Here is a 26482-nt window from a genome sequence, read left to right as displayed (position 1 = left end):
GAACATCTGGATAAAAATAAGTGTAAATCTCCTCTTATTATCTCTTGTACTTCAATTGCACCTCTAGGTGGATAGCAATCTAAAAACAACTTTAAAAAATTTCAAATCAATTATTTATCCAGAATACTTCCAAGTTCTTGATAAAGCTCAAAATGCTTTACAGGCTTTATTAATCTTCAAAATGAAGACTTCAGACCTGAATAATTTTTAAAAATATATTTATTGGAATATAATTGCTTTACAATGTTGTGTTAGTTTCTGTTGTACAACAAAGTGAATCAGCTATAAGTATACATACATCCCCATATCCCCTCCCTCTTGAGCCTCCCTCCCATCCTTCCTATCCCATCCCTCTAGGTGGTCACAAAGCATCGAGCTGATCTCCCTGGGCTATGCAGCAGCTTCCCACTAGCCATCAATTTTACATTTGGTAGTGTATATATGTCCATGCCACTCTCTCACTTCATCCCAGCTTTCCCATCCCCCCGCTAGAACTGAATAATTATTTTAATTTTTCAGTTCTGGTAGAAAGGAAAAACTATGTTAAGTGACTACTAGAGGTTATTGTTAATAGAGGAAGGAATAACAACCAAGTTGTTTGTATTCTTACATTCTAACTTACACTTATCCTCACATGATAATAATAATTTTATACAAAGAGCTTGGTACAGTAAGATAAACAAAAATGGAGTCAAACAAGAAAGATAATATAATGTTAAATGTTAATGTTAAATATAATGTTAAATAAGATAAGATATCTGTACCTCATCTAATAACTAAAGAATATTTTTGAAACTTCTTCTATGATGTGGTATGATGTGGTATGTGTAACGTAGTATTGTAGAGATTAAAAAAGTGAATAAGTGTGCAATTTAGTTGGGACGATTCATTCATTCAATCAAGGAGTATTTATCTATCATATGAAAGCAATGTGGTCATTGCTGTAGGGCAAGTGCCCCAAAATGATAATACAAAACAAAATACGATAATAACAAGGATGAGGAAAAAACAGGGAGATAAGGAGTTTGAAGGTTGGAAAGGTTACAACTAAATATCTGTTTATATGCATGAGTGGGGGATACTGAAGAAAGGTTGAATAGAAAAAGTAGATAGGTCCTGAAAAATAGGCACAATTTCACCAGATGGAATAGCTGGAGGAAGGAAGGAATATCGTAGGAAGAGAGAACTGTATGAGCAAAAGTAGAAGTAGGACAGCAAGGAGGATGTTTGCAAGCCAATGAGCAGAGCTTTTGATTGAAATGGAAAGCAGTGAAAAGTAAGCCTGAAAATATAGGTTAGGATTATATGCCAAAGACTTTGAATATTAGGGTGAGTAGTCTGTACTCAGTATATTCAGTAAATAACGGGGAAGTCAGTGAAGGTGTTTAATCAGAGTGAAATAATAAGAGCCTGGTTTTAGGAATATTAATTGAGTGTATGACAGATTATGGAGAGTAATGTTGAGAGTCATCTGGAGGTGGGAAAACCGTTTGTTATAATAGACCACATAAAATAATGGGAAACTGAACTAAGATGCTGGTAATATAAATGGAGCGAGGGGAGAGATGAAAGTCCAGTGGTTGAATCTATAGGATTTGTTTTCCAGTCTTGATGACTAAAAGAAAGGCAATGGTCATAAATAGCTAAAAGGCAGAAAAGAGGAGATACAGTTTTGGAGGAAATAGAGAATAAAATGAACTCATACTATGTTAACTTTGAGAGCCTGTGGAATATCAGAGTGGAAATATTATATATAAAATTAGAGATATTATGTCAGGAATTTCAAAGAGAGAATGCAGCTGCAGATAGAAATATAATAATTATATGCAGAAAGATGATAACTGAAGCTATGGGAGAGGATAAGATTTTTAATGGACAAAATAGAAGAAAAAAAGAGATTTCATATCTATCTGGAGATGGGACAAGGAAGAAAAAGAGGTAAGGACAGAGAAGAAGTAGAGAGGTAGAAGATCAAAAACATTGAAGTGCCATGAAACTGAAGAGTTTGAAGACAGAAAGCACTGACAATAGTCTTAAATACTTCAGAGCAGTGAAAGATAAAAATATTTTTGGATATGATCATAAGAAAGTCACAAATGATAAGTGACATCTGAGAGATAGAGATCAGTATAGAGATAGAGAGAAAAGCCAGATTGCAAAGAATAAAAGGAGAAAGTGAAAGCAGTACGTTCATAAAATTTAGAATGAGAGAAAGGAGAGACATATAATGATAATTTGAGCCAGTGTCTTGGCGTGGATTTGGGGGTCAATTTTTCAGTTAAGCACATCAATGAAAGAAAGTATAGTAAGATGCTAGTTAGTTGGTATATCTAATAAAATTTTAGAGAGAAGTGATTTAAGAGTGACATTTTTTAACAGACGAGTCCAGAATTAAAAATTAATAAAAAGTGAAACACTCACAGCAGCAATTCTTAGTGAGGTAGAGGAGGGGAGCATGATTTGCACTGACTGTCCAGGGGAAATATATCATCTCCAAAATTCCGATTTGTTTTCCTATGGGCATGCCTTCACCTTGAGAATCCCTTACTTAAAGCAAACTAGATGAGTAAGAGGAAAATTTACATAGCTACTTTTATTCGAAGAAGAAGATGGAATAACTTAAAAGATATATATGTGACTTTGGATGGAGATGTGTTTACTTACTCTGAGTTTAATGGTTTTTTGGCATATAAAATTATCCAACAATAGCTGTACTGGAATGATAATGCCATCAGTCTCATAATGATATTGTCTGATGCCTTCTCACAGTTTAATTCTTCTAGGTCCTACCAGAAAATAAATAAAATAAAAAGATTCACTAGGTTAACCAGTTGTTACGAAATTATTGTTGCCATATTTCTAGAATCTATGATATATAAATTATAACTTGAGAAGAAGCATGGGTATGGGTTCCCATTTTATGGAAAAATTAAAGTCACACTGGAAGTAGTAGGGGAAAAGCTACAGTAGTTGTAAAATGGTTAATGATAGCCTCAGCAAGGAGGGTTCATGAATCTCCCAAAGTCCTAGACATGAAGCAAGCAGTCTAGAGTGCTCCTATATGGGCAAAGTTCTTTGTAGACAGGGATCTGGCTACTCTTAAGGACAAAAACCCATGGGATAATCTGCACTTAATGCTTACTTAAGGAAGATGAAAAAGCAGCAGTTAATGGACTTATAGGAATGTCTCTCTAATGATCTAGAATCCCTTTTTTCCTTTAACAATATTAATTTTTGATAGAGTGAATAATTCAGGAAGTATTTTATTCTAACAGGAAGTTATGTAAGCATGGATTAAAACAGTTTTCCCAAACAGGATTTTCCTCCCACAAATAATTGTTATTTAATAACCTTAAATATGCAAGACACAATATTCCATAAGAATCTTTCTAACAGAGCTTTTTTGTTTCCGTCATATAATTCTTATAGTATTAACATTTGCTTATCAAATCAGACTTCTACCTTACCATAATACGTGCCATTAATTTATACTCCATACCATCAAACTGCTTTCTGCTCTCCACTCCCACACTATTAAATTAATTTCTTTGTAATTTGTACTCCAATCAAGCAAACATATCAGGGAGATTCATACATCTTAAATTCTAAAATATATGGATTTTTGAAGAGATTTTCTCTCTCTTTTTAAAAACTGACTAATTTATAGGCAATCCCCACTTACTTTAGAGGAAATCCCGTGTTACCAATTACAGATTAATATGTTACCTCCTTTTAAGAAACACAGTGGCTAGAATTTGATTTTTAAAGTTTTCAACACTATAATTATTCTATAAATGTATTTTAAAAAAGGTCAATACATAATATTAAAGATACTATAGGGCTTCCCTGGTGGCGCAGTGGTTGAGAGTCTGCCTGCCGATGCAGGGGACATGGGTTCGTGCCCCGGTGCGGGAAGATCCCACATGCCGCGGAGCGGCTGGGCCCGTGGGCCATGGCCGCTGGGCCTGCGTGTCTGGAGCCGGTGCTTTGCACCGGGAGAGGCCACAACAGTGAGAGGCCCGCATACCGCAAAAAAAAAAAAAAAAAAGCAAAACTATATTTGCTCTATCTTCTTAAAGTATGTTAAAAATTACAAGGCATTGAAAAAGCTTGGTTATAGCCATTTTCCACGGTGATGATTTTAGCACTTATGGCCCATTTGCAAAGTTTTGGAAGAAATCATGAGTAGATTATAGTTAAGCTCTCTAAAGCTAATAGATTACATGGTTACACATGTATTTTAATATATTTGATTTTTTTTTTATTGTATAGTTTTACCTGCAAAATTATGGTGGTGTCCTCATCAATTGTCACCACTACATAATGCTCTGTACCTCCAAAGAGTTTCAGTGACTCACTGCAGCATCTCTCCACCAATGTGATATTATACCTGTAAAATATAATATTTTGGGGTGACATATGGCTAAGAAAAATTCTTTAAGAAAAACTGTATTGTCCTCCTGCATATTAAATTATTTGAACTACTGTTCAAGTTTCATACCTCAATTTATTCTACTTAAGAAATTTGAGGAATGAAATTATGAATTATTCAGTTTATGACAAATTAGTTGAGATATGTGTTGCCTTAGGTATCTTGCTAAATATTACTGTACATGATACTATTATAAATGTCTTTTTTGTTTGTTTGTTTTTTGGGGTTTTTTTTTTGCCCAACCCACGTGGCTTGTGGGATTTTAGTTCCCCCACCAGGGACAGAACCTGGGCCCCCGGCAGTGAGAGTGCGGAGTCCTAACCACTGGACTGCCAGGGAATTCCTCTATTATAAATGTCTTGACCAATTTATTCTGGCTCCGTAAGTAATAATTCATGAAATTAAAACATTGTGTTATGAGACTAAAACATTCTGCATTTATCAGAATATTCTTTTTTCTCCTGAAAAGTTGCCTAGATTTAAACAATCTTTTATAAGCTCACAGTTTTCTGTGAATGCCCCACAGCCTTAAGATATAAAAACAAAGGCATGGAAAATAGATCTGCGTTTTAACGAAGGTCACAGCATAATTATCCTTCCTTGATATATAGCCCAATTCTAACCTTCCTGTGACAACTTGTATGCTATGATAGTGTTTTAAATCATTTAAAAATGCTCCGTGTTGGTATGATGTTAGAACTATAGGTCTAAAAACTTGAAAATTCATTTAGAACTTCATAATCTTGTTTAGTCAGTATTTAAAGTCCTCTAAATAAGAATACTCATTCTCAATAATATCAATGACCCAAAGACATGACCATGTAATTCACAGAAACCCCCCCCACATAAAATGCTCATATTTGCTGGTGACAAAAGAAATGCAATTAAAATATGAACTGAAATAATAATTAACTATTTTTTCTCCACAAAATTGATATATAACCAAAAAAAGACAATATTCAATAATTATGATGGTGTACTATAGGGAGAGAAGTATAAGTTGACATAAACTCTATGGAAAACTATTCCTATGTGATATAATTCCAGGCTTGAATCAGAAAGAAATAGTGCCACATATATAGCATAGTATTTAGCCAATTAGGGTATATATATATTTCCTAAGTTATGAAATCAATAACTTACTTGGATTCTAACAACTGAAGTATTTCTGGAGTATTAAGAAGTCCTTCAGATGCAAAAAACACATATGGAATATGAATTTCCAAAAGAAAACCACCAAAACTATCCAGCAAGGTGCTTCCTAAATATGAAAAAATTTATAAATATTTCTCTTTTTTCTCATCCCTCAGTTCTTTCTCTTTTTACTAAACATGAGAATAACAGGTGTATGCTCAAGGAGTAGTATAAAAATAAAACATATTCATTGTAAAAATATGAATTCAGAATAAAGAAAGGTCTGAAGAATAAAATAAAAATCATGTTATTCTACCCCTAGAAATAATAGTTAATAGAATTTATTAAAACTACTATATACTAAAAACAGAGTTTAACACATACTTCCACACTTTTTTCTATATGTTTGCTTGTCTATACTTACACATGTACATTCACTTGATAAAATAAGGAAAAGAAAAAACAGGATCATACTCTACCTGAATGTTAATATCTGCTTTATTCAATTAGTACATATTGGACATTTCCTGTGTAAATATATATACTAATTTACATCAAAATTTAAAATTATGCACAATAATCCATAGGGAATGCTACAGATCAATAGGAAAAAGATCATATACCTCAACAAATAAGTGGACAAAGGACATAAACAGGCTATTTATAAAAGAATGGCTATACAAGATCAATTCACTTATGAAATGATATGGATAATCAAAGAAATGCAAATTAACACAAGTATAAAATATTATTTGCCTCTAATCCTTTCAAAAATTTAAAAGATTAATAATACCTACTCATAGTAAAAATATGAGGGAAAGGATTCTCTCACACTTTCTGCATAAATATAAATTGCGATAGAATTTCTGGAAAGCTATTGGCAATATATAAATGTGTGTATACCTTTGAACCAGCAATTCATTTTACCTTGGAATTTTTACTTCTTAGAACAAGTACATAAAAATATATAAGATATATAAACTACTATAAATCTTGTGGTATAATAGTAGAAAATTGAAGCATTATAAATGACCCAAATAAGGAATTGGTTGAATAAATTCAGTTTAAAGATGAATGTTTACCTTTTATCCTTTCTTGAACCCATGTTTTAATTATTTAATGAAGTTAATGCTTAAACCTCTGTATCAAAGATTCCAAAGTAATAATTATGGTTACTGTATTTTTAGAATTGAACTGGAATGTCTCAGAATTCAAACTTCCTACTCATACTTGAGGTGGATGGAAAGTGACTTATGGCAAGTTTTGAATGAGAGATGCACTGGGACTAAAAATATACAGGCTTTTTAATTTAATGGATCTGAGAATTCACAACCTTAGTCATGTGAAGTGTTACTGAGACATACAAAGAAACCAAATGCTATGCAAAGTGCTTTAGACTCTTTGCCAAGCATTTGTGCATAATTTTTTGTTGTGTATTAAAAGTTCTCTGTGTCAGTCAACATACTATGACATATTTTTCCCTAAAATTCAATAAAAATATTGTTGCATAAAAGTCAGATTAAGATTAGATATAATTATAATTTAATTGTGCTATTATAAGTAAAATTTAGAAGCTAAAGGGATGAAGACAAATAGAATCAGTAAAGCCTATTTTACAAAAGAGGAATATGAGGCAAGAGATAGTTAAAGGCCTTGCTCAAGGTCACACAGTTGGTGGTGAGGTTAGAGCTTGAACTCAAGTCTTCTAATGCTATAGTTTATTCTCTTTCCATAGATCAGAAATAGAAAGCAGAAATTTTTCATGCTAATGGAACAAAAAAGGAATTTTAGTTTATATCCTTACTCTTTAAAACTGTGTCTGGAAGAATCACTTTAAAGGCCAAGTAAGGAATATTCAATTTTTTGCAATGTTCAGCCCAACAAGAGTTTTCTACAAAATTGTATTCCACCACAAATGAGAAATTACTCCAGGGGAAATCTGCTCCAATATATTGATTGTGTACAACTGCACAGAAACTTGTACTGAAGACAAAAGAAAGCCAAGAAAATAGAATTAGTCTTGTGTCATTATACACTTGGAATGCTAAAAGATGACTGTTTTGGCTATTTTATTCTTCTCTAATCTATGCTTACTTATCTTGGAAGGACACTGGTGTATTTTCTGTTACTTGTTTTCCAATTGTGCTAATCTCTTTTTATCTTTCTTTTTGATGGTCATACTTTAAAAAACAAACAAACAAGGATATAAAAAAACTGTGGACTATTTCACATCCTCATATGCAAGGGACCCTATTTTATTACCTGAGTCTTATCAGTAATACACAAATCACCATGAGAAATCAACCTCATTTTCTTATAAATGTGAGATTTTAATCTTTGAGAATCTATATAGTAGAATATTACCTGATTACTTTTTTATTTATTTATTTTTTATTTATTTATTTTTGGCTGTATTGGGTCTTCATTGCTGCATGCGGGCTTTCTCTAGTTGTGGCGAGCAGAGGCTACTCTTCGTTGCAGTGCGCGGCCTTCTCATTGTGGTGGCTTCTCTTGTTGCGGTGCATGGGCTCTAGATGCACAGGCTTCAGTAGGTGCGGCACGCGGGCTCAGTCGTTGTGGCTCGCGGGCTCTAGAGCGCAGGCTCAGTAGTTGTGGGGCACAGGCTTAGTTGTTCCGCGGCGTGTGGGATCTTCCCAGACCAGGGCTTGAACCCGTGCCCCCTGCATTGGCAGGCGGATTCTTAACCACTGTGCCACCAAGGAAGTCCCTACCTGATGACTTTGAAATGGCTTTTTTTTTTCCTCAATGGGCTTCATAAGTGATTTAACAGCAAAAAGGTGGATACTTAAATATCATAAGTTTATCTTTCCCATCTTCGAATTTCATATAACATAGAATTTACTCTAATTAAAATTCTCTACTGCTGCTTTCTATCTAGAAATAATTTCTACATAAAATAAGGCAAAACGAAAACATTTTTAGACAAGTCAACACTAAATTTATTATTAGCAGGCTCTCACTGAAAGAATTTCTTTTTTTTTTTTTTTTTTTTTTGCAGTACGCGAGCCCCTCACTGGTGTGGCCTCTCCTCGGCAGGCGGACTCTCAACCACTGCGCCACCAGGGAAGCCCTGAAAGAACTTCTAAGTGATGTACTACAAGAAGAAGGAAACTCAAAAGGAATGAAGAAAATATAAGAAACAATGCTGAGCAAAAACACTGGTAAAAAAGAAACAAGTGTAAGTCTAAATAGGTACTACTTGTACTGACACTAACAATAACAATGATAATTTGGAGATATCAAAGAAAGATTGAACGAAAATTCTGGACGACAATAATACATAATACACAAGGCAATAAACTTAGTTAAAGCATTTTTCAGGAAGAGGGTAGAGACATTGATTAATTTCAGGTTTTATTAACCTTTTTTGGGACTTCCCTCGTGGTCCAGTGGTTAAGAATCTGCCTTCCAATGCAGGGGACATAGGTTCAATCCCTGGTGGGGGAACTAGGATCCCACATGCTGCAGGGCAATTAAGGCGGCGCGCCGCAACTACTGAGCTTGTGCGCTCTGGTGCTCACATACTGCAACTAGAGAAGTCCACGTGCCTCAACGAAAAGACCCGCATGTTGCAACGAAGATCCCATGTGCCACAACTAAGACCTGACACAGCCAAATAGGTAAATAAATAAATATTTTAAAATTGGTTAAAAAAAAACTGTTTAAAAAGTTAAGTTCTAGGAGAAACTGCACTCTTCCTATGGAACTGGTATGTCTCCTCCCCATAGATGAACAAACATGTTTTTACCCATTTAAAACACCTTTGGATTCCAGAAAATCGTTTTTGATTGAATGTAAGACAGTCAGTGTCAAACCTGTTGGAAAAAAGAGAAATACAAAAAGTTTTTTTCAATATTTTGTTCATATATATTTTTAGGTGTGTCATATATTTCACTACCATAAAAATGAATTAAAGATCTGTGAACAAGGATTATTTTTCTAAGTCTAGGGAATCAGAAAGTTTGAGCCATGGGCACTGTTTCTGGTATGTATGTATGTTGCGTGTATATAAGCCTGGAAATTCTGAATTTATTATGTAAAATAATAAAATGGATTAAAAACTTAATGTTAAAATAACTAAACACTCACCAATTCTGTGCAGTTCATTTTATTTTGCTAAAAATTATGGTAGATTTTACCTTTTTTCTAGCCAAAAATTTAAGTACATAACTAAACAGCAAGAGACTAAATTTCAGTGTGGTAGGAATTTTTTTTTCCTTTCTCCTTGCTGTATAAGAAAAAGAAGACTTCCTGGACACTACGTGTTTCACAGATTCACTCCTGCTTCTCAATTATAATTTAAATTACTTATATTATTTATGCTATATTTTAAACAAAATATAATAAACTTAAACATTTTATTATACCCACATATACAGTTTATTTTTGGTAGACATAATTGATTTAAGAGTAGCTAATTCTAGTAAAAATAAATTCTATACTCTATTAGTGAACTTTTGTCAACTGTAGAGTTCCCAAAGGTGTGATGTAATAATGGCAGAGTAATGTTTAATAATTTCATGTTTACTTGATATGACAGTAGTTTTGGTGATAATAAGAATGGAGTTAGTAGTATTTCTCTTTTATAATTTATGAGGTCATATTATTTAAAACCTAATCTCCTTAAGTGGTTTGTACTAGCTTTGATCCCAAAGCAGATTACTTGCTGAGCACATTACTAGGATCTTTCAAACACACGGAATGATGGAACCACATCTTTATTTTCTAACACTAGACAGAAAAAAAAGGCCTAGCTTCTAGATACAGAGGATAGTTGCCAGTTACAAAGAGAGTAAAAACATTTTTCAGTATGTAGAGTCAATATTTTTGTGTCAGCAGACCTTGTTGAAACAAAACAATAAGAGTAGTAATGATATAATCCCAAATGTCAAGAGAAATAGGAACGTTTGGCATGAAGCCTACATAAGAACCGATGTATATACAGCAATAATTTGCCAATATATCTTATGTGACATCAAAGGAAAATGTGTCTCATTAAGTAGGTTTAAGTATTCTTTTCTGTGGGGCAGGAATATTTCCTCAGCTTCTTCACAAAAATATTCCTTTGGTTATCCAAATCTTTTTGTCTTATTAATATTTTAAAATTTACTTTTTAGAATTTTTATTGGAGTATAGCTGATTTACAATGTTGTGTTAGTTTCACGTGTACAGCAATCAGTTATACATATACATATATCCCCCTTTGTTTTATTAAGCTAACATTGGTCAGTGCAATATACACTACTATGTATAAAATAGATAACTAATGAGAACCTGCTGTATAGCATAGGGAACTCTACTCAGTGCTCTTTGGTGACCTAAATGGGAAGGAAATCCAAAAAAGAGAGGCTATAGGTATATATATAGCTGATTCACTTTGCAATACAGAAGAAACTAACACAACGTTGCAACTATATCCCAATTTAAAAAAAAAAAGTTTCCAATTACCCTGATTGTCTAGACAACTGTGGCAGCTTCAGCTCCACAATTGTTAAGTATTGCTCTAGCATTTTGGTACTAGTAAGGATCTTGTGATTTGGTAAATATGAATTTATCTTCCCAGGACTGGAAAACTGAACGAAATAATAAGATCCAAGCTTGAAAATTTGGACTCTAGCACATGACAACATCGGCAAGAAATAGCACCGTATAAGGCTCTGCTTAAAAGAGCTTTCCTTTCTCACATTACTATTGATATGTTTTAATTGTTTACTAACTTCACAGAGTAGCAGATATTTGTCACAATACTTGCATATATTTCAGTTAAATCTTTCTCACTAGTCTTAGTCTAAGTAGGGTATATAGGGAGGTATTCAATAAATCTTTATGAGGTGCCTTCCATGTTCCAGGCGTTTTTGTGGGTTTTGGAGGTACAAATCAGGGCATGGTCATTACCTTCCAGAAGCTGAAATTTTAGTGAGGAAAACAGACAAGATAATCAGTTATTATAGCCCAGGATGGTAAGAAGTGCCTTAGAAGGATGCACATAATACCCTGAGAGTAGAGAGGGAAAGTATTTAAATCAAGGTTTCCTAAACAAATGTTTTAACTAATTTTTAAAGGATGTGTAGGAGTTAGCTTCCTAAAGAAGAGAGAAGAGCATTATGATAGCAGGAACAGGAAGTGTAAAGGCATGGAGATAGGAAACAGCATGATAAATAGTTTGGTAGGGTTAGAGCAAAGAAATATTTTGGGAGATGACAAAAATGCAGTTCATAGAGGGAAGAGAATAAAAAAAGGTTGACACAGGTTGAGGGTGGTGTTTTATTTTATTTTATTTTTAAGACTGGAAGGCTTAAAGATTAAGAGAAAGAGTCATTAGGGAAGAAGGCTGGCTGGGAGATAACTGATGGAACAAAGTGTTTGAGACTGCATGAAGAGATGGGATCCATAGCACAAGTGATAGATTGGGTCTCAAAGGGTGGAGATTCACCTCCTCTGTAGAGAAAGAAGGAAAGATAAAACAATAGAAGAAATAAATGTAAGTTTGTAGATGGTGGGGAAGATGAAACCGAGGAGGATTATTACTGGACTAAAGGACATTAGAAGGCATAATTCCCTTCTCAAAATGAGGGGATGAGTGGCATGGTACGGGTTTATGGTACAGCCATTAGTATGATAGGAATGGGAACTAAGAACATATAGAAAGATTGTTAAGAATTATTAAAAGCCCTTATAAGTTCAGAGAACCTGATTTTGTAGTGGTACCAATCTATCTGATTTTCTCCAGTAATGCTCAGCAGCTCAGGTGTAGGAATAGAGAGATTAAATCTTGATTGATTGAGGGCTGAAGTTTAAATGGAAGGTATCAATACAATAGAAGAACAAGACTGATTAAAGTGATGGCCATCACCAATTCTGGAAGGAGAAAAAAATGAAAAAAGGAGTTGACAATTTATAAATCTCTAGAATGCTGAAGATCATGAAAGAGCTAGAGGTAGCTGTAGACAGAGAACAATGTATCAGAGTTTAAAGTTTAGAGGCAGGACAGTTCTTTATTATCACAAGGTCGATAGCAAAGTGAAGGAGTGAATATCATATTTGTTGTGAAAGCCAACGAAACTAAAAGGTCAGGGTATTGAATGAATCATTCACATTAAAGACACCTAGGATAATGGCAGGACCAGGAATAAAGAGAGTACCATGAACCAGGTGCAAAACTGGTTGCAAAACTGGTGCAAACCATGGATGATTGTGGGGTAGTAGAGGATGACATGGAAGTATGGCATAGCCTCAAAGGATGGAGGAATAAAGTTTTGAAAAGGATAATGGAAAGCAAGAAATGGCCTTCTCATCCCTATACATAGAGAGAGAAAATTATCAGCTTCTATATGAAAGGGATACAGGGGAAGCATTATCATCTAGGGAAAGTTGGGTCTCACTTAAGACAAGGAGATGAAGAAGGAGAAAAGTTTACATCTTAGCAATGGGTTCCACAGCACAGGTGGAAAGGGTTGACAGAAGGGGCAGTAGTGGGTAGAAGAGTTGAAAAATGACCCTGGAACAAGAGAGACTTAGGTTCAAATCCTGATTCCCTCACTTACTACCTATGATTTTGGTGTGATACATCACTTTTATGAATTTTAGTTTCTTCATTTGTAAAAATTGACTTAACAAAACCTATTCATAGAGTTGTAAGTATCCATAATATTAGTGATTAGTAGACAATAAAAGGTGTCAACTGGTAATAATAATTAACAATAATGATAATGTATGTATAAGTACGTTGTAGTATATTTATATTGCAGACTAATATAGTCCACATTGATTTAAAAACTGATTAGATCCCACTGAATTATATATTTTTAAAGTATGAATTTTATGGTGTGTTAATCATATCTTAATTAAAAACTTGGTTAGATCAGTACATTTTTATATATTCAAGCATTTGTTATCAGATGAAGCATAATTTAAAACTCCCTACCTTCTATTTTGTTAAGGATTTTAATGAGTAAATGTTTTTCACCATCTGAATCCATTCGTATTATAATCAGCACCTGTTCAAAAATAAGAATTCCATATACATGTATATCTGAATGATTATTCTTTTTCATATTCTTTTGCTACAGTGACAAAAATAACAAACTTAATTGGTTACATGAAACTAATGACAATAAGGTGGCAAAGTAAATATTTGCGTTGCAAAAGATATCAGTGCTTGAACACAAGGGAATAAATTCTGGTAAGATCAAATATTAATGAGGAAAGTATTTTGGAGTAGGGCATTCTTAGTATTCCTAAAGAATTCCAATATAGGTGACTATATATAAGTTGTCTCTGCCTGTACTGTAAGTGTTAAATTTAACCCAGGCAGGTCTGAATTGCTGGAGAAAACCAATGATTTGCTGTTATACTTTCCTACTTACCATTACAGTTTTGGGGGCATGCAGGGTGGAGATAACAAATCAACCATAGGTTGTTTCCGTATCTTGGCTATTGTAAATAATGCTGCAATGAACATAAGGGTGTATCTTTTCAAACTAGTGTTTTTGTATTCTTTGGTCAAATACCCGGAAGTGGGGTAGATGGTTCATATGGGAGTTCCATTCTTAATTTTTTGAGGCATCTCTATACTGTTTTCCATAGTGGCTGCACCAACTTACGTTCCCACCAACAGTGTATGAGGGTTCCCTTTTCTCCAAATCCTCACCAATATTTATTATTTCTTGCCTTTTTGATAATAGCCATTATGATAGGTGTGATGTGACATCTTATTGTGGTTTTGATTTGCATTTCCCTAACAGTTAGTGATGTTGAACATTTCTTCATGTGCCTATTGGCCATCTGTATATCTTTTTTGGGAAAATATCTATGAAGCTCCTCTGCCCATTTTTTAATTTTTTGGTAGTTGTTGAGTAGTATGAGTTCTTTATATATTTTGGATATTAACACCTTATTGAATATAATAATTTGCAAATATCTTCTCCTATTCAATAAGTTGTCTTTTCATTTTGATGATGATTTTCTTTGCTGTGCAGAAGCTTTTTAGTTTGATGTATATGGTAGTTCTATTTTTAGTTTTTAAAGGAACTTCCATACTGTTTTCCATAGTGGCTGCACCAATTACACTCCCACCAACAGTGTACAAGTGTTCCCTTTTCTCCATATCCTCACCAACATTTGTTATTTGTGGTCTTTTTGATGACAGTCCTTTTGACAGATGTGAAGTGATCTCTCATTGTGGTTTTCATTTGCAGTTCTCTGATGATTACCAACATTGAGCATTTCTTCATGTGCCTATTGGCCATCTGTATATCTTTTTTGGGAAAATATCTATGAAGCTCCTCTGCCCATTTTTTAATTTTTTGGTAGTTGTTGAGTAGTATGAGTTCTTTATATATTTTGGATATTAACACCTTATTGAATATAATAATTTGCAAATATCTTCTCCTATTCAATAAGTTGTCTTTTCATTTTGATGATGATTTTCTTTGCTGTGCAGAAGCTTTTTAGTTTGATGTAGTCCCATTTGTTTATTTTTGCTTTTGTTTCCCTTGTCTGAGGAGACATAGCCAGAAAGATATTGCTCAGACTGACGTCAAAGAGTGTACTGCCTATGTTTTATCGTTTCAGGTCTTACATTCCAATCCTTAATCCATTTTGAGTTGATTTTTGTGTATGGTGTGAGACACTGGTCTACTTTTTTTTTTTGTATGTGGCTGTCCAGTTTTCCCAACACCATTTATTGAAGAGACTATCCTTTCTCTATTGTTTCTTCTTTGTTCCTTTGTTGTAAATTAATTGTCCATATATGTGTGGGTTTATTTCTGGGCTCTCAATTCTGTTCCACTGATCTATGTATCTGTTTTTCTGCCAATACCATGCTCTTTTGATTACTATAGCTTTGTAATGTAGTTTGAAATCAGGGACTGTGGTGCCTCCAGCTTTGTTCTTTTTCCTCAGGATTGCTTTGGCTAGTTATGGTCTTTTGTTGTTCCATATAAATTTTAGGATTTTTTTTTCTATTTCTGTGGAAAAATGTCCTTGGGATTTTGATAGGGATTGCATTGAATATGTAGATTGTTTTAGGTAATATGGACATTTCAACAATGTTAATTCTTCCAATCCACGAGCATGAAATATCTTTCCATTTATTTGTATATTTAATTTCCTTCAATAATATCTTATAGTTTTCAGTGTACAGGTCTTTCACCTCCTTGGTTAAATTTATTCCTAGGTATTTTTTGTTCTTTTTGTTGTGATTGTAAATGGGATTGTTTTCTTAATTTCTCTTTCTGCTAGCTCATTTTTAGCATATAGAAATGCAATAGATTTTTATATGTTGATTTTGTACGCTGCAACTTTACTGTATTTGTTTTGTTATTTCTCATAGTTTTTTGGTGGAGTCTTTAGGGTTTTCTACACATAAAATAATGTCACCTGCAACAGTGACAGTTTTACTTTTTCCTTTCCAATTTGGATGCATTTTATTTCTTTTTCTACCTAATTGCTCTGGCTATAATTTCTAATACTATATTGAATAAGAGTGGTGAGAGTGGGCATCCTTGTCTTGTTCCTGATTTTAGAGGGACAGTTTTCAGCTTTTCACCATTGAGTATGATGTTAGCTGTGGGTTTGTCATATATGGCCTCTATCATGCTGAGATACACTCCTTCTATACCCATTTCATTGAGTTTTTTTTTTTTTTTATCATAAATAGGTGTTGAATCTAGTCAAATGCTTTTTCTGCATCTATTGAGATGATCATGTTTTTTATCTTTCATTTTGCTAAGGGGTATCACACTGATTGATTTGAGAATATTGAACCATCTTTGCATCCCTGGAATAAATCCTACTTGATAATGCTATATGAACCTTTTAATGTATTGTATTTGGTTTGCTAATATTTTGTTAAAGATTTTTGCATCTATATTCATCAGAGATATTGGTCAGTAATGTATATTTTTTGTATTGTTTTTGTCTGGACTTGGTATCAGGGTAATGCTGGCCTTGTAAAATGAATTAGAAAGTGTTCCCTCCTCTTCAATATTTTGGAAGAGTTTGAGAAGGATGGATATTAATTCTTTGAATGTTTGGTAGAATTCACCTGTGAAGCCATCTGATTCTGGGCTTTTGTTTTTTAGGAGTTTTTTTTTTTTCATTACTGTTTTAATCTCTTTACTAGAAATCGGTCTATTCAATTTTTCCATTTCTTCATAATTCAGTCTTGGAAGGTTGCATGATTCTAAATTTCTTCATTTCTTCTAGGTTGTCCACTTTGTTGGTTACTAAGTATTCAAAATATTTTCTTACAATCTTTGTATTTTTGTGGTATCCATTGTTATTTTTCTCCTTTATTTTCTTATTTTATCTATCAGATCTTTCTCTTTTTTTTTCTTAGTGAGTCTGGTTAAAGGTTTGTCATTTTTGTTTACCTTTTCAAAGAACCAACTCTTAGTTTCGCTGATCTCTTCTATTGTCTTTTTAGTCTCTATTTTATTTATTTTTGCTCTGATCTTTATTATTTCCTTCCTTCTACTGACTTTGGGCTTCATTTGTTTTTTTTCTAGTTCCTTTAGGTGTAAGGTTAGATGATTTATTTGAGACTTTTCTTGTTTCTTGAGATAGGCTTGTATTGATATAAACTTCCCTCTTAGTACTGCTTTTGCTGCATCCCATAGATTTTGGTATATCATATTTTCATTTTCATTTGTCTTAAGGTATTTAAAAAATTCTCCTTTGATTTCTTCATTGACCCAATAGTTGCTCAGAGGCATGTTGTTCAGTCTCCACATATCTGTGATGTTTTCAGCTATCTTCTTATAGTCTCATAGTGTTGTGGTCGGAAAAGACGCTTGATATGATTTCAATCTTCTTAAATTTATTGAGACTTGTTTTGTGTCCCAACATACGGTTTATCCCTGAGAAAGTTCCATGTGTGCTTGGGAAGAATGTGTATTTTGCTGCATTTGGATGGAATGTCCTGTACCAATCTATCAAATCCGTCCAGTTTAATGTTTCATTTAAGACCACTGTTTCCTTGTTGACTTTCTGTCTGGATGATCTATCTATTAATGTAAGTGGAGTGTTAAAGTCCCCTCCTATTATTGTGCCGCACCAATTTCTCCCTTTAGGTCTGTTAATAGTTGCTTTATATATTTTGGTGCTCCTATGTTAGATGCATAGATATTACTAACTATTATGTCTTTTTTTGTTGTTTGTTTTACTATTATGTCTTTTTGATGAATTATCCCCTTTATCAGAATATAATGTCCTTCCTTGTCTCTTGTTACCTTTTTTTGGCTTAACGTGTATTTTGTTTGATATGAGTATGGCTACATCTGCTTTCTTTTGGCTGTCGTTTGCTTGGAGTATCATCTTCTATCACCTCACTTTGAGCCTATGTTTGTCTTTAGAGCTGAAGTGAGTCTCCCAGAGGCAGCATATAGTTGGCTCTTGTTTTTTAATCCATCCAGCCACTTTGTGTCTTTTGATTGGTGAATCCAATCCATTTACACTTAGGGTGATTATTGATAGATGAGTACTGAGTACTGCCATTCTATCTTTTGTTTTCTGGTTGTTCTATATCTCCATTGTTTCTTTTTCCTGTGTTTCTGTCTGCCATTTTGGTTTGGTAGTTTTCTATGATGTTTTTCTCAGTTTCCTCTTTGTTTAATGTTTTGTGTCTCTGTTCTAGATTTATGCTTGGTGGTTACCAAGAAGTTTGTGTGAAATGTATCATAGATAAAGTAGTCCTTTTTCTGCTGATAGCATCTTATCTTCATTTGCCTATATGGGTTCCCCTGTTTTCCTCTTCCCCTTTTATGTTTTACTTGTCTCAAATTATCCCTTTTTATATTGCATTTGTTACCAAATTGAAGTAGCTATTGTTTTTTTCCTGATATTTCTCCCTTTAACCTTTATGTTGTAATAAAGTATTTAAAAACCTATTCTGATACAGAGTTGCAATTTTCTGATTGTGTTCATCTATTTATCACCTTAAAGTTTTATGTACTTTTGCCTTTTTTTTCTGGTAGCAGAGCTCCTTTCAACATTTCTTATAATGCAGGTCTAGTGTTGATAAAAATCCCTCAGCTTTTGTTTGTCTGGGAAAGCCCTTATTTCTCCTTCATATTTGAATGATAACATTGCTGGATAGAGTATTCTTGGATGACAGTTTTTTGTGTTTTTTTTTTTTGTGGTACGCAGGCCTCTCACTGTTGTGGCCTCTCCTGTTGCGGAGCACAGGCTCCGGACGTGCAGGCTCAGTGGCCATGGCTCATGGGCCCAGCCGCTCCGCGGCATGTGGGATCTTCCTGGACTGGGGCACGAACCCGCGTCCCCTGCATCGGCAGGTGGACTCTCAACCACTGCGCCACCAGGGAAGCCCTTGGATGACAGTTTTTATCTTTCAGTATTTTGAGAATGTCATTCCACTCCCTCCTGGCCTGTTGAGTTTCTGCTGAGAAATCTGCTGATCTGCTAATAGGGATTCCTTTGTAGGTTGCATCCTTTTTTCACTGACTGCATTTAAAATTCTTTTTCATTGACTTTTGACAGTGTCTTGGAGAAGATCTTTTTGCATTGAGGTGATTAGGTGTTCTCTTAGCTTCATAGACTTGTATATCCAGTTCCTTCCCCAGGTTTGGGAAGTCCTCAGCTGTTATTTCTTTAAATAAACTCTCTGCTACCTTCTGTTTCTTCTTCTTCTGGGATAATCATTACCCTAATGTTGCCCTTCCTAAAAGAGTCAGATAACACTCATAAAATTTCCCCCTTTTTTATATCTTAATTATTTTTCCTCTTCTACCTGTACCATCTCTAGATTTCTAAATTTGAGCTCAATAATTCTTTCTCCCATATGGTCTTCTCTATTTCCAGTGCTTCCTAATGAATTCTCAATCTCATTTATTGAGTTCTTTAGCTTCAGAATTTCTGTTTGGTTCTTTTTTAGTTTCAGTCTCTTTGGTAAAGTATTCCTTCTGTTCATTAGTTATATTCCTGAGCTCATCAAACTGCCTTTCTGAGTTTTCTTGTAGCTTGTTGTTTCTTCATGACAGCTATTTTGAATTCTCTGTCAGTTAGATTGCAATATTCCATGACTTTAAGTTTGATTTCTGCTGAACTGTCATTTTGTTTTTGTGATACAGTGTTGCTGTGGTTCTTCATGGTGCTGGATAAGTTGTTCCTCAGCTGACACGTCTGAAGTAGTGAATACCTTTCTTCTTTAGGTAAAAATAATTTTTTCTACTTGATTTTAATGAACCAACAAGTTATAAGTTAGAAGCCTTTCTCTTTTTTTAAAAAAAATAAGACCCCGTTAGGAGATTTATTTATCACAAGGAAAAGATTTATCCAGCAAAAAAAATCTACTGAGACACAGCAGTTCCCTTTTCAGAGGTGCTGCAATAAAGAAGACAATAGCAATATCTTTACTGTTTAGGTCGATACAATTATTGGATGGATGAAAGCAAGGAGCAAAAAATATAAATTTCACACTCAGTGACCTAGTAATTTGTCAGTCATTTTTCTGCATTAAACCTAATGCATCCTCTGGGACTGGGGCAGAGGATTCCAGAGAAATAGCACTCTTGGCCTGGCCATGCTCCAAATTCCACACCATCTTTTCTATTCCTTTCTTTCTTTTAAAATTTTCATTGAGGTATAGTTGATTTACAATGTTGTATTAGCTTCAGTTATACAGCAAAGTGAATCAGTTATACATATACATATATCCATTCTTTTTTTAGATTCTTTTCCCATATAGGCCATTATAGCATATTGAGTAGAGTTCCCTGTGCTATACAGTAGGTTATTATTAGTTGCCTATTTTATATATAGTAGTGAGTATATGTCAATCCCAATCTTCCAATTTATCCCTCCTCCCTTATCCCCTGTTAACCATGTTTGTTTTCTACATCTGTGACTCTATTTCTGTTAGGTAACTAAGTTCATCTATACCTTTTTTTTAGATTCCACATGTAAGTGGTATCATATATTTGTCTTTCTGTGTCTGACTTACTTCACTCAGAATGACAATCTCTAGGTCCATCCATGTTGCTGCAAATGGCATTATTTTGTTCTTTTTTATGGCTGAGTAATATTCCATTGTATATATGTGCCACATCTTCTTTATCCATTCCTCTGTTGATGGACATTTAGATTGCTTCCATGTCCTGGCTACTGTAAATAACATTGCAATGAACACTGGGGTGCATGTATCTTTTCGAATTATGGTTTTCTCTGGGTATATGCCCAGGAGTGGGATTGCTGGGTCGTATGGTAGTTCTATTTTTAGTTTTTTAAGGAACCTCCATACTGTTCTCCATAGTGGCTGTACCCCTTTACATTCCCACCAACAGTGTAGGAGGGTTCCCTTTTCTCCACACCCTCTCCAGCATTTACTGTTTGTATATCTTTTGATCATGGCCATTCTGACCCATGTGAGGTGATACCTCATTGTAGTTTTGATTTGCATTTCTCTAATAATTAGTGATTTTAAAAAAGATTTATTTATTTATTATTTATTTATTTAATTTATTTTTGGCTCCATTGGGTCTTAGTTGCTGCACTTCGGGCTCTTTGTTGCAGCACATGGGCTTCTCACTAGTTTTCTCTTCTCTAGTTGTGGCGCACGGGCTCCAGAGTGCATGGGGTCTGTAGTTTGGGGCCTGCAGGCTCTCTAGTTGAGTCGTGTGAGCTCAGTAGTTGTGGCGTGCGGGCTTAGCTGCCCCATGGCATGTGGGATCTTAGTTCCCTGACCAGGCTTCGAACCTGTGTCCCCTGCATTGTAAGGTGGATTCTTTACCACTGGACTACCAGGGAAGTCCCTAATTAGTGATGTTGAACATCTTTTCATGTGCTTTTTGGCCATCTGTATGTCTTCTTTGGAGAAATGTCTATTTAGATCTTCTGCCCATTTTTTGATTGGGTTGTTTGTTTTTTTGATATTGAGTTGCATGAGCTATTTGTATATTTTGGAGATTAATCTCTTGTCGGCTGCTTCATTTGCAAATATTTTCTCCCATTTTAAGGGTTGTCTTTTTGTTTTGTTTATGGTTTCCTTTGCTCTGCAAAAGCTTTTAAGTTTAATTAGATCCCATTTGTTTATTTTTGTTTTTATTTTCATTAGTCTAGGAGGTGGATCAAAAAAGATCTTGCTGAGATTTATGTCAAAGAGTGTTCTGCCTATGTTTTCCTCTAAGAGTTTTACAGTGTCCGGCCTTCCATTTAGGTCTTTAATCCATTTTGAATTTATTTTTGTGTATGGTGTTAGGAAATGTTCTAGTTTCATTCTTTAGCATGTAGCTGTCCAGATTTCCCAGCACCACTTACTGAAGAGGCTCTTTTCTCCTTGTAAATAGAAGCCTTTCTCTTATTTTCCAGTAGGTGGCACTATAGCACATTGTTTTCTCTTACCTGTGCTGCCTCTGGTTGTGTTTGAGTATTGGCACTTTTTACCCTCCGTGTCTACGTCAGAGGGGTCACCCAAAGCATTTGTTGTCACTGCTTGTGCCTCTGGAGTTTTTGGTGCCTTGCTGTTTCTGGTGTTACTGATGTCACTGCCTGAGTACTAGGATGGTGGCCTCATTTGGGATCCTTGAGTCACAGGCTCTGCCACTGCAGGAGGAGCAGGAAAGCCGGGAGGAGGAACTGGGGTGGCTTTTCTGGTGGCTCTTGGGTTTCTGGGCTCACCCACTGCTGATGGAGGGTGGGGCACCAGAGCTGTGGGTGGCTCTGAGCTGGAGGGACAGGGTCACAGGCCTCGTGCCACGGCTGCTCAGCTACCTGTGGCTGTGGGTACCAGTGCAAGTGCGAGGCCGGGGTCATGTGGGATGCCGCCCTTGCTGCTACTGGGTTCTCTGGACTGGGGTTCAGCTGCTGCAGCCCAGGGGCCAAAATTGCAGACACTGCCTATGTTGATCCTCCACTTCCGCCTCTTCTATGGGTTCCATTCCACCTATCTTTACATGTACAGATAGGTGGAACTCTCCAGTGTCCTGGTGTTAGGCAAAGGCCACTTTGTTGAGTTGTGGATGTTTTCCTGGTTGCAGATTGAAGGGGAGAGCCGAGAGAGCATTTCTTCCTGCCATGATGCTGACATCACTTCCCAATTTTAAATTTCTTACTGATTGATTTAATTTGTTTTAATGACTTAGGCAAGTTACCCAAGTAACCATAGAGTTGGGGATAAAAATATCCCCAGCAGGGACAGAGAGGAAAACGAAGAAAAAGGCCAAATTTGTTTCCAGATTTAGTGTAAAGATTTTGAGATGCTTTTCTGCTTGAAAATATTTTTTAAAGTATTTTCTCTTAAATCTTTACTTATGCAAACTTTGTTCAATGCTTGAGGTACAGTGGGCAAAAAGTTTTCAACATAATCCAAGCAATAAACAAGTGCTTTTTTTTTTTTTTAGAATTATATAAGATGAGATTCTGGCTCAATATCTAAAAATTAATTATTGTAGTTCTGTTGTTGGGTATGTGTTCATGAACTTACAAGTAGAAAACAAAATTTTTGAGATTTAAAGGATTAATCCACAGAAAACTATGTATAATAAAAATTAAAGTATTTAAAAATTCAAGACATATAAATAATGATGCCAATGATCCTTTCTCTGGGTCTGATTCTGTCCTGTTAACTTACTTAAGGAGAAAACTGTCAAGGGACCAAATAGTATATACTATACTATTTCATAATTTCAAATTAAATGCAAAAATTTATCTTACATCCAATTTTTATATAAGCTGATTGCTGTTATCTGCTTTATTTCAGTACTAACCTTAATTTGCTGTCCACTTTGCATCCAATTTAGTATCTGACTTTGCAATTCTTGTATCTTGTAGTTGGTTTCAGGCTTTTTTTCCCTAATAAACTGTACAATCTCCAGTTGTCGCCAAATGTCATCCAAATAGGAGCCTAAAATGCTTTTGTAGATATCTTTTGCATTTGACAAATATCCTGTTAAAAACAAAAGTGGGAAAAAAAGCATGTCTTTTTGTTCTTTTAGAAACTGCATGGTAAAAACCTAAAAGGAAATAAGGGTCATAGCAGAGACAGTTAAATTTCTCTTTACTACTTTTCTGATTTTGATCAAAGATAGCAACTAATGAAAACCTTAAATTTAAGTGAAGCTGAGAAATATGTAGCAAATGTCTATTTTTAAGCTACATAATACCAATATAACTGGATATACTCTACATATTCTCTGAATATTTCTCATCCTTTCCTGCTTCTGGCTTGTTAAATGTTATTGCCTTCTTCCTAAACCCTAGAATCTACACTTACATGCAAGTCCTGTGGTAATGCATTTCACTGAGATTTTCTTGGTATGCTATCGCTACAGCTTTGCACTTGATTTCTGGTTATTTATGTATATGACTTAACAACCTCACTAGTCTATAAGCTCTCATAATCCATGATATTTAAGCATAATTAATTTATGTAGCTGCTAAAACAGCAGTGCCTAAATTCAGACTCACTAAGAGCAATTTTAAACACAGAATCCTGAGACCTATCCTTGAAGGTTCAAATTCAAGAAATCTAGGTTGAGTCCAAGGGATTCCTATGTGTAAAACTCCTCCCAGTGATTCTACTGCACAGTGAATTTTGTGAATTACTGAAGTAGAGCACCTGGCAGAGTAACTTATGTAGATCAGGTATTCAATGAATATCTGGACAATAAATACAATAATAAATCAAAAATTTAATGTTCATGTTCATATTTTTATACTATGTACATATTAATTCTAATTTTATATTAATACAGCTAGAATGGTGGGCAATTTAGAGACTGACTTATGTTCTTTCTGCTTACTAATCTCCAAACTTCCCACTGATTCTCCATACTGCCATTAGACGTAACCTTCTGAAAGACAAACCTAATCCAGTAGCTTCCCTGTTTCAATGGTTCCCTATCATTTACAGAGTAGTGACTGAACTCTTTTGTGTAGCTTAAAAGGCTTTTCATGATTTGGCTCTTTCTTACTTCTTCAGGCTTAGCTCTCTTTGCTTTCCACCTTGTACTCTTCAATTTAGCCACATGGAACTGTTTGTCACACACCCACTAAGTCATTCTTCTGTGCTCTTAATTCTGCCTACAATACCCTTTCATACTTTATTTACTTGGCAAACTCCTACTTATTTAAAAAAAATTCAGCTTGAAAGGGTAACAGTCACCATCCTTTGTGCCATTACTATGTATCTCTACTACAGTACCCATTACACAATACTGAATTTATTTCTGGGTTAAAGCCCAGAAGTGAAACTCTATACTTTTAACCTTGAAATTAATTACCTTGCTAGTTTGGGAGAAGAAGCAAATTGGAAGCTGGGAGAAAATACAGAATTCTGGGTCCAGGGTAGGCAGCCAGACCCACATGGACCTTTCTTCCTCTGTCACTATTCACAGAGAAATAAAGGAGGACAACCTAACTTGCTCTTTGATTCTGAGAGGTTTAGAGGAGTGAGAAAGCCTTCTACTAAAAATGTCCAAGGCAGCAAGGTTACTCATTATGGCTTGGTACCTAGCGTTTAAGAAGTTATGTTTTCCAACAAGGATTTTACTTTTATAAGTATTCCTCAAGGTAGCCAAATAGTAATGCCAAAGTTTGATTTAGTAAAGGCATTTCTTTGAGGAACAGAAACAATTCAGTTCAAGTATATAGCTCTTAATGGTCTCACTTAATCCTAGGGTAAAATATAGAGTATTTAAAGGTGAATATACTTTAAGCAATCCTCCATAAATATTATTTCTCTAATTCAAGATTTTGAGAAGTATTGAGCACGAGTGAGTCACAACTGTACCCTCCCTGGGAGTCCAAATATTCCAGATTCTGATATTCTGCCTTACTATTATGCTTTTATAGTTAGCTTAGTTGTTGGTAGGACTGACAATCTTCTATGGCAGCTGAAAATTATAATGAAGACAGGTGACTAAACAGAAGCATGTGACACTACACCATTATACTAGCTACAGATACTGTAAACTAGGGCTATAGTTGTCTGGGAATGGAGACAAGACAACTTGATCCAGCATCAACACTCAAATGCTTTAATTGGAGAAGAAAGGAAAAGCACCATGCTGGGCTTTCTAAAGGTAGCTGTAATTTAGTTACAATACCTGGCCAGATAATACTAATATAATACTTGGCCAAGTATTACAACTCCCAGTGATGTAGAGGGAGTACAGCTGTAACTCGCTGCTGCCCAGTACTTATCCAAACCTTGGATTAGAGAAATAATATTTGTCTCAGTCACAGATAAGAGAAAATGTCTGGGTCACAAATCAGAGAAAAATTATTTTCACTTTGTATATAATGGGTTCTAGAAACTTTAAATTATAAAACATAATCCTAAAAATATACCATTACTAAACAAGTCTAAACAACCTGCAATAAGGGGCCTAAAACAGTAATGCAGTAAGACAGATACTTTAAGGATTTTAATAGTTTAGAAAAAATTTCCAAAATCTGTAAAATTTTCAATACATTCAAAATAGTTTGATTTTTAATACTCAAGTAATTCATATCCTAACTTACATGCACAACTAAAAAAGAAATTGCAGAAGATCTTGCTATATAGCTATATTGCATCTAGCAAAGATTCAAAGCCACAGATATTCAATGAGGACCTAAAATGTATATGTCAAAGTGTCATCTTACATTAAAAAGCAGTGCATAATAAAAGGAAACGAAATTGAGTTATTTGTAGTGAGGTAGACGGACCTAGAGACTGTCATACAGCGTGAAGTAAGTCAGAAAGAGAAAAACAAATACCGTATGCTAACACATATATATGGAATCTAAAAAAAAAAAAAAGGTTCTGATGAACCTAGGGGCAGGACAGGAATAAAGACGTAGATGTAGAGAATGGACTTAAGGACACGGGGAGGGGGAAGGGTAAGCTGGGACGAAATGAGAGAGTGGCATGGACATATATATACTACCAAATGT

At 34.8% G+C, this 26482-nt stretch overlaps 1 protein-coding gene across 1 annotated transcript in view; it reads right to left on the bottom strand.

Annotated features, from left to right (window-relative positions):
* SHOC1 (shortage in chiasmata 1) overlaps positions 1 to 26482 on the bottom strand; it is a 94666-nt gene that overhangs the window by 17757 nt on the left and 50427 nt on the right. The window contains exons 16-22 of the mRNA XM_024126477.3: positions 23311 to 23489; positions 13512 to 13584; positions 9336 to 9402; positions 7371 to 7549; positions 5576 to 5693; positions 4279 to 4390; positions 2665 to 2786 (exon numbers count right to left, since the gene is read on the bottom strand). Of these exons, the coding sequence (XP_023982245.2) occupies positions 2665 to 2786; positions 4279 to 4390; positions 5576 to 5693; positions 7371 to 7549; positions 9336 to 9402; positions 13512 to 13584; positions 23311 to 23489 (850 nt within the window). The remainder of the gene's footprint in view (positions 1 to 2664; positions 2787 to 4278; positions 4391 to 5575; positions 5694 to 7370; positions 7550 to 9335; positions 9403 to 13511; positions 13585 to 23310; positions 23490 to 26482) is intronic.

This window comes from Physeter macrocephalus, chromosome 9, assembly GCF_002837175.3.
Source record: "Physeter macrocephalus isolate SW-GA chromosome 9, ASM283717v5, whole genome shotgun sequence".
NCBI classification, from domain to species: domain Eukaryota; kingdom Metazoa; phylum Chordata; class Mammalia; order Artiodactyla; family Physeteridae; genus Physeter; species Physeter macrocephalus.
Note: the sequence above shows the minus strand (reverse complement) of the source record. Positions and strands in the feature narration are given on the sequence as shown.